General features: G+C 39.6%; 1 protein-coding gene across 1 annotated transcript; it reads left to right on the forward strand.

Moving 5' to 3' along the window:
- The first annotated feature begins 633 nt into the window (after positions 1-633).
- Positions 634-3,838, forward strand: LOC106960719 (polypeptide N-acetylgalactosaminyltransferase 9-like). Its single transcript, XM_015053970.1, has 3 exons — positions 634-662; positions 1,052-1,292; positions 1,406-3,838. The coding sequence occupies exons 1-3, from the start codon at positions 634-636 to the stop codon at positions 1,550-1,552; spliced, it is 417 nt and encodes a 138-aa protein (XP_014909456.1). The 3' UTR covers positions 1,553-3,838.
- The last annotated feature ends 4,699 nt before the right edge of the window (positions 3,839-8,537 follow it).

The raw sequence follows: 8,537 nt of genomic DNA on the forward strand, positions 1-8,537 counted from the left end.
GTAACCTCAAGGTCAGTTTATACACACATAAGGAAGAAAACACTTTAAACTAAAAATCACAATAATACTGATTAACATTAGACTGAATATGAACTAAAGTAAGACTGAATATGAACTAAAGTAATAACAAAATGATAATACCAAAAATCTCTATCACAAGAACTCTGACCTCAGCTGACTTCTGGAAAATAGCAGTATTATTTTTAATCTGTCATTAAAATATTCTTATCTAAATGCCGGAGGAAACCTCAACAAAGCTTTTTTCTTTTTTTTTCGTGGGTGTTTGGGATAAAACTTTTCATCTAAAATCATCTGAAAACTGAGATGTTTCATCTGTCGATACGTTTCCTCTTAAAAAGATATATGCTAAAAAGTTTACATATTTTTATGTTTTGAAAATGTATGCTGTAGTTTGTGGCTCTGGGTTACAGTTAACCAGTGTGTTGCTTGTATTTCATTACGTCTGAATATGTATGGGAATTATTGAGACATTATTAAGATTGTGACCTCAAGTTCACCATTGATTTGGTTACGGAATTGATTTTTTCTTGTTTACAAACCTTTTTTATTCCCAGCCAAAATTAAATATCATCGCCAGCTAAAGGTTTTCACACCCACCTGTAGGATTTTAAAATGTACACCTTAACATTCCTAGGGAACAAGTAGAACAAAAGAGTTTTAAAGGGGGCGCTGTTGTTATACTTAACACCTTCTGATTGTTGTCATCTCATTTTTCAGCAGGGATTACTCCCATCAATAATAAATACTGTCTGAACTCTAAATTATGCAACAGCTGCGATCAGCACAAAACACTTTTGTGAACGGTATTAAACAATGTGGAATCAAGTTTTGGTTCTTTTTTTTCTTTCTTATTTTTCATTCCACTTCTCAAATAAGCGCACAGACCAAAGTAGACTAAACAAGTATTTAGTTTAAGTTAAAATTAGGACACAAAAAAGTGAAACAAATACGACTTAAATCTCCCGGTTTGACATTATTAAAGCGTAAAATATTAATGGAATTAAAGTGATTAATGCATTTCTAAGTGAAGTATTTGTTTCACAGCTTCAAGCAGTGACTCCCATGCTGACAGTATTTTCCGTTCATACTTTGCTGTGCTCCAGCTCGCCCGCTACTCCACCGAGGGTCTCCTCCAGCTTGGACCCCTGGGGTCGACCACATTTCTTCCTGACACAAAATGTCTCATCGATGACGGCAGAGGACGCACCCCGAGTCTGAAAAAATGTGACGCCGTCTCCAGGATTTCCCAACGGCTTTGGGATTTTAAAAAGGAAAAAAAAAAAAAAAAAAAAAAAAAGAGAGAAGAAAGAACATTAAATAGCAGAGTTTTAGGAAATGTTACTGGTTTTAAAATGATCTCATTCTTATTTGGGGTTTGTTGTAGAACGGCCCGATCATCAACAGAGACACGGGTCGGTGCTTGGAGGTCGAGATGTCCAAAGATGCCAACTTTGGCCTCCGCCTGGTGGTGCAGAGATGTTCCGGTCAGAAGTGGATGATACGGAACTGGATCAGGCACCCCAGGCACTGAGGAGGCCGTCGTTTCCCAGACATCTTGGCCAGCATCTGCAGTCGCAGCAGCAGACCACTGAGGGAGGAGCAGAAACCGGTTTATTGCTGCGAGGCGTGGGATTTCACGCTACGAACTTGCAAAGCACGCCGACCTCCAACTCGGGCGATGGAGGTTCCACTGCGACGAGTCTTAAAGAAGAACACGATCAATGTATTTGTTCCCCTGAGCTGCTTCCTCACCTTCAGCAGAGCTGCACTGTTTGAAATGGCCAACCTCTCTGACACTCAGCCATATGTATAGAGCACATCCCCCTTTGTGCAGTCCAGTTCAATATTCTGCGGCAGTGACTCTACTGTAAAACTCTCGCTTCTTAGGAAGAAAAAGAAGAAGAGGAGGAAAAGACATGTAGGGCTTTTTGGGGTCTATTGACTTTCACAAGGTGGACTGGGGTAAATTAGGAGAGATAATTGTTATCAATGGCCAGATGAAACTGAGTCTTTCGGGAGTAATTTGAGGAAGTAGCTGTGGACATAACGTGCCGCCCTGGCAGGACATGTAATGAGCTCCAGAGCTGCTGGCTGTCATCCAAACTGGAGCGACTTCACCTGTACTCACACTTCTTTGTTTCTGTGGACTGTATGGCTCACTGTGGACTAAAAAAAAAAAAAAAAAAAGCAATCATGTGCCTTTTGTTTATGATTTTTTCAGCTTCATCTGACCTGAGAATGTCAGTCCCAAAAGCATGTATAAAGCTATTTGAAAGTTAAATTATAAAAAGTGTATAAAGCCGTTTAATAATAGTAATATATTGTAAAAAAAAAAAAGAGAGAGAAAGAGAAGAAAACGAAAGTGTAAAATTGATAAATGTCCTCACAATCAAAACAATTACTATTAGAATATTAAAAACCCTTTTTATTAGTCGCCTGTCTTTCTTTTTCAATATCTTCTTTAACGAATGAATGTTAGCTTTTTTTCTTCACGTTGTGCTAGCATTGTGTTCGGTGAATACTTGCATTTTCTTTTGTGCCGGGCCCGCTGCTGACATCGACAGAACAATTGCTTGTTTTTGTTGAGGCCGCTGTTACAGAAAGCTAAAGTCTCCGTCATGTTTGTGTCCCTCTGCTCTGATTGATCCAGACCACTAACTGGAAAGAAGTTCTTCAAAAAGACACACACAGACTTTCGATGGCTTCTTGTCCTTTCCACGATACAAAGAGATGTTTTATGCAACGCATAAAACAAATGCAGCATGCACAAGCAGCGGTAGGATTTACGTTAGTTTCAAGAGAAATATTTGAGCAAAAAGAGATATTTTGAAGGAGGATCTCATGGTGTGCTTCAACTCATTACAGTAGAAGTGTTTCCATAAAGAAAATGAAATGTTAGTAATACATATTATATCATCCAAAGTATTTTCTTGTTTTCTAATTCGCATATCAATTTGAGTGACATCCAACCTTCCAGAAAGGTTTTCCAGTTGGTGTGTTTCTGTGGATTTGCTTAGCACTGACATCAGACAGTAGCTGCGTTTCCACTGCAAATGTGTGAACAATTTAGCGAAAAAACACAATTAAAGTCACGCTTCACGTCGTTCACGTGCTGCGCCGTCATCCGACCACTTCCTGCTGGTCTCGAAGTTGTGAGTGGAAAGCAGCCGCCCACATTAATCCCCAATGTACTCCACTTTAAAGTTGAAACTGTGCAGGCAGGAGAGTACCATTCTCCCTGTAACTCCCAAACCCAGACTCATTCGTTGGATTGCCAGACACAGAGGCATCATTTTTCACTCTACTGCTTTAAACCAGAGAAAGCCTGCTGTACGCCACTGCATCTGACGCTCTGCGTTGCTTGGTGATGTAAGACTTGGATTCAGAAGAGCTTTTCTAGAACCTCTATTCACACATGAAGGGTACATTAAGTTTTGAGCTCTGACTGTAGAAATCGACTATATACAGTACCTCACGCCTGATATGTTGCGTTATTTTTGTGCCACACATAAATTTGTGCATACAAAAAGCTCCTTTTCACCTTCAATTGCCCAAACCATCTTCTTCTGACTTGTTTGATTTCTCTGTCTTTATTGACAATATGGTGCAAAAACACCATATTTGTGAAGCGTTTGGTAGTTGTTTTTTTTTTGTAATGACAGCTAATCCCACCTGAGCTGTGGATCTCTGTTGCTCCTTCAAAGTTACTCTATTTTTTAATACTCCTTGCCCTTCTTTGTCAGTTCAGCTAAAAGGCAGTGTTGCCAGCTCTTTGCCATCTTTGAATGTTGAATTAAACATGGTTCTTTGAAACCTCCACAGTTTGAGATGTTATTAACTAACTTTGCCCTGCTTTAAATTTCTCTGGCGTGTTCCTTGGTCTCCATGATGCTGTTTGATCACCAATGTTGTTTGTCAGACCTTAACAGAGCAGCTGTACGTAGAGTGAAACCATTTCACTTCCACTCTACGATGATACATTGCAGTTTGTTGACATTTTAAAGGAAATCCCTTTAAAATACATTGCGCAAGTTGTAAAAAGTTCAGTAGGTATGTCTAATTCTGCAAGCCACTGCATCTCCCTGGGCTTGTCTCTCGCTTAAAAGGTTTATTTATTGGTTTAGGAGGAAACGTCTGCTGTAAATGGAAGTCAGATTTAGCATTTCCATCAAGCCGATGAAACTGTATTTATATGGACTACCCTTTCTCCCCCCAACAATGTAGAAAAAAAAAAAAAGCAAATCACTTCTCTGCTCTAATGCATGAACCTCTTTTACCAGACAGCATGATTTAGGCTGCCGTCTACATTGAGCACTGAATGTATTTCTTAGGTTCACAAGAGGCTACCGTGTGTGTCCAAACGTGTTCTCCGCTGCCATCCGGCCTGGATAGAGTGCACTTCAAGCTGCTGTGAAAAGTAAAAAAGACCCTTTTCCTTGGTTTAGCCATGCTTTGTAACCTCCACATTCCACAGGCCCGTTTTAATTTGGTTTCCACCTGGTTGACCCTGAGAGATTGCCTCTGCTTGCCACTATGTTCCACTTCTTTGGCTCGAATCATTCCATATAAGCAATGCATCATCTGCGTGTCCTCTAAACAAAGACCGCTTCGGTCTCCTCCTCTGGTAATATCTTATTCGGGTCTCCGACAGGGTTTGCAAACAAGCTGCCTAGGTAATGTCTTTGCAGGAAGAAAAAAAAGTCTGAACCAAGAAATGATTCCAACAATATGGTTTCCTTAGACTTAATACTGGGGGAAAAAATGATGTTACCACTACTGACAGATTGTTTGATTCAGCAGGATACCGGCCCCGCCTGTAGAGTCCGTTTAAAACGCGCTGCTACGAACTGTGATGGTGGCAGCGGAAGCCAAAAGACGTAACGCTACACAAAATGGCCAAAGGAGCAAATGAGGAAAACCTTTTTCATTTTATTTATTGTGCCATTTGGGAATTGTAGTAATGGCTACACTTTGAAGAAATCTTTAACATTACAAAAAAGGTAATGTTATTTTCTTAGGTTTTCAGTACTAGTACTGGTGTGGAGGAGATTGAGCCAACTGGATGAATGAGCTTTTAGCGACCATAAGAACGCAGTTATGCTACTGACGCAGAAACTTTATCACCAGAGGCATGTGTAGCTGAGCAAGGCTCAAAAGCAACGTGTGATCACAGGCGGTGCGTAGAGTCCCTTACAAGACTGCAATCATCATTTGTTTACTACCACATGAGCTCGAAGCATTACCTTCTGAGTTTGTTGTTGCACGGGGAAAAAGACACACACCATTTGCATTTTTCTCCACAGAATGAATGACATATAAATACTGAAGTTATACTCAAAGGAAAAAGTGCTGAAGCTGAGGAATAGCGTTGAGGTCTGGATGGGGTTGAGTGGATAGGGACGCTGTGTCCGCGTCTGGAGCTTATTCATTTTGATTATTGTGGTGACAATACATTGTCAAGCCTGGGAAGGAGAGGCGAGTCTCATATTCAGAGACCCATTTATTCTCTAGCTTGTAGGTTTCTTCTGCAGCACCTCAGAGCGGTGCAGCAGAAGCCACCTTATCCTTCGTGGTGCCGGAACTGATTCCTCAGATCGCCATCGTTACACGTTGTTCTCCTGTCCTTAACGAGGTACAGCCACAGGAAAGCAAATTTCAGTGCACACCTGCAGATAAACTGGCGGCAATTAATGCTATCCCTGGAAGACGCAGACATTTGAACAGGCGGTTTATCTTTAATGAGCTAACCTTGAGGGACTGACACATATGCCCGTATCGTCATCCAGTGGGTATTTCTTTAAATAACACGCATATCGGTGGGATGCAGAGGCTGTTTTTGCAGGTATACGAGCAAAATAATCAATAGAATTCACTACTTTGGGGGGGGGGGACGAGTATAAAAATGACCTTTTGGCTTTGTCAACTTCGATCTGTCTCGAGAGTTTATTAAAATGGAGGGTGGGGGGCGGGGGGGGGTAAACTCCCGCTCACATCTCCCTGCAGTCTGGATAAGAGCCAGGCTTTATTGTAACTGTCACTGGGTCGTTCCAGCAGAGATTAATGTCATACAGTATATGAGCCCTTCTTAGGATGAGATATAATTTTTGCTTTACAGTATTTCAGCTCTTTATTAGTCCTCATCTAAGGCAGCCAATCTTCCCTCAGTTCCAGGCTCACATAAAAGGGAGCATTTGTCACTTGAAACTTCTCGCTGTATGGTCTGTTTAGTGCCGTGTCATTTATTGTAGACAATATTTGAGCTTCAAGGTGAGCTGGATAAAATCTACATGTTAAAGATATGACAACTGATCTTTTCAAAGAACAATATCCGTCTTGGAACAGCACAAGAAGCATACTTCCCCTAAGATCCAGTGAGGATAGCTGTTAGAAACCAATTTCAGATGTGAGATTCTATTTTCATACACTGGATACAACTGTTTACTGAAAAAAAAAACTTCACAATACATAAAATTACTGTTGTCAGTAGACCTACTAACTGACTCAGACTACAAGTGAAAAGGTGAAAAGCTTCCTGCAGAGCCAATTCTAAATAGAATCAGCGTGTGTCAGAATAAATCGTTTTAAACTTGTCGCTCAGCTCTTGGAATTAATGGGAGAGATAAACAGGAGTTAAGCTCTTCTTTAGCCAAGTAGAGGTAGAGCACCATAAAACCTATAAAGTAAGGTTGATTTTTATTTTTTATTTTTTTGCTCATTTCACAGAAACAAATCACAAGCTGCTCCAATACACCTGGCTATTTTAGATTACGAATACACAAACACTGAATTGCTAACCCCGTAGAATCCACAACATGTAAATCTGTGTACCTGTGCTTGAGTGCAGATAATTCAGCATTTAAACTTTACTTCAAATTAATACGTTAACTCTCTCAAGTTTTGCTAATGTCTCGTTAGCTTTAGTTTTCCTAAGTATAAATTGCTTGTTGTCCTGAAGGCTAAATAATTAGCTAACTGTTGGCTACACAGCTAGATAGCATGGTTTGCTAATGTACTGATCAAAAATAGGCTTCCAGGAATGTGTACCTTGAGACAGTAGTTTTGGAGGAGCAAACAAACTTGGCGGGTTGATTACTTTATCTTGTTTCATTTTAAGAAAACTAAAAAATCATGCTAATATCAGTGGTGCTACATATTTAGCCCTCCTGTTCCTAACAGCTTAGTGACGTCCTGTTGTACATGAATGCTGAGCTACATTTACTTTTATAGTGTTTCCAGTAACACCCAGGTAACAAGTTACATTTTTCCATAAAAAACATATAAGATAATGCATTTTTATTCATACTTTAAAACAATACAAAGGGTAAAACTAGTAGAAATCGCCAAGATTTCTGTTGATATGAAAAATCCAGGTTATCCACACATATAAAGAAATCAAATTAGTCCAAAAATTAAGTAAAACAACCATTTATTAGCCAATGCTCCTGGGAGCAGACAAGAGGGTCTCTGACCTCAAAGAACAGAGGCTGGACGGAAAGTCTCGATGCACCGGCGGCAGCACACAGGCAGGCATTAGTGCATGAAACGCAGGCTACAGTCAATATTTTACAGGTAGGCTGTGCCTGACACATTCAGCTGCATGTGAGGAAGATCACACATGAAGAAGCGGCACAGCTCAAGCTGACTGGAACTAGCTTGCAGGAATCGCCTCGCTTATGGGTAATGAAGTGGAAACATGTAAAGAATCATTTATTATTAAGTATCGAACACACGTGCAAAACATGTAGAGAACCTTCTTGCACATCCCTGCTGACGGCTATGAGAATACTTGGAAAAGATTCTTGCTGCTATGTGCAGATTAATTTCAGTTGGTTTAATATGGTCTGATGGCCAATAAAAAGGTTTCTCATTACCAATGAATTACACAGAATCATTAGGATGGTGAAAGCAAAGAGGCCTTTACAAAAAAAACGTTTTACTGATTAAAAAAAACAACTAGATTGTTAATGCTGGATTTCTAAACATCTAAATGTTCCATCAAGCAGTGCTGGAGGCATAAACCAGAAGAGACCAGAATATAATTTTATCATAAATTACTTCAAATCATCTCAACTATCCCTTCAAAGCCCTGCTTATTTTTTTTTGGCTTTTCATAATCCGTAAGCTACAATCATCAAAATTAGAAAAAATATGGGGAAAAATATCTCAGTCTACTAGTAGTAATTCAGTTTAATCCAAATGAGTTTCGGAAATGAGTGACAAAGAAATATTGAACTATTCAAATTTTTGGAGATGTCTTTCCGAAAGACATATTTTTATACAACTTTGCAACTAAATATCTGGTCCAGGTCAGAAATAAAAAAGTTAACTAGATAAACAGTTTATTTTAATTCGTCTTTAGGGTCAAATAAGTCAATTTATCCCAAATCAGAACTTACTTGTGCCACAAAGATAAGTTGTTGTTTTTTTTTTTTTTTTCATTAGAGTCTCACAGGATGGACCTTTTTTTCTGGTCAATATTTCTGAACATTTGCGACTGCCCGGCTGCACAGGCTGTC

The sequence above is a fragment of the Poecilia latipinna genome, unplaced genomic scaffold, assembly GCF_001443285.1.
Source record: "Poecilia latipinna isolate Pla-1442-1.1 unplaced genomic scaffold, P_latipinna-1.0 Scaffold1220, whole genome shotgun sequence".
Lineage (NCBI taxonomy): Eukaryota > Metazoa > Chordata > Actinopteri > Cyprinodontiformes > Poeciliidae > Poecilia > Poecilia latipinna.

Coding starts and splice junctions, on each gene's coding strand:
- LOC106960719 (XM_015053970.1), top strand. CDS start 634: ATGTACACCTTAACATTCCTAGGGAACAA. Junction 663..1,051: donor TTAACATTCCTAGGGAACAA/GTAGAACAAAAG, acceptor TTCTAAGTGAAG/TATTTGTTTCACAGCTTCAA. Junction 1,293..1,405: donor GGCTTTGGGATTTTAAAAAG/GAAAAAAAAAAA, acceptor GGTTTGTTGTAG/AACGGCCCGATCATCAACAG.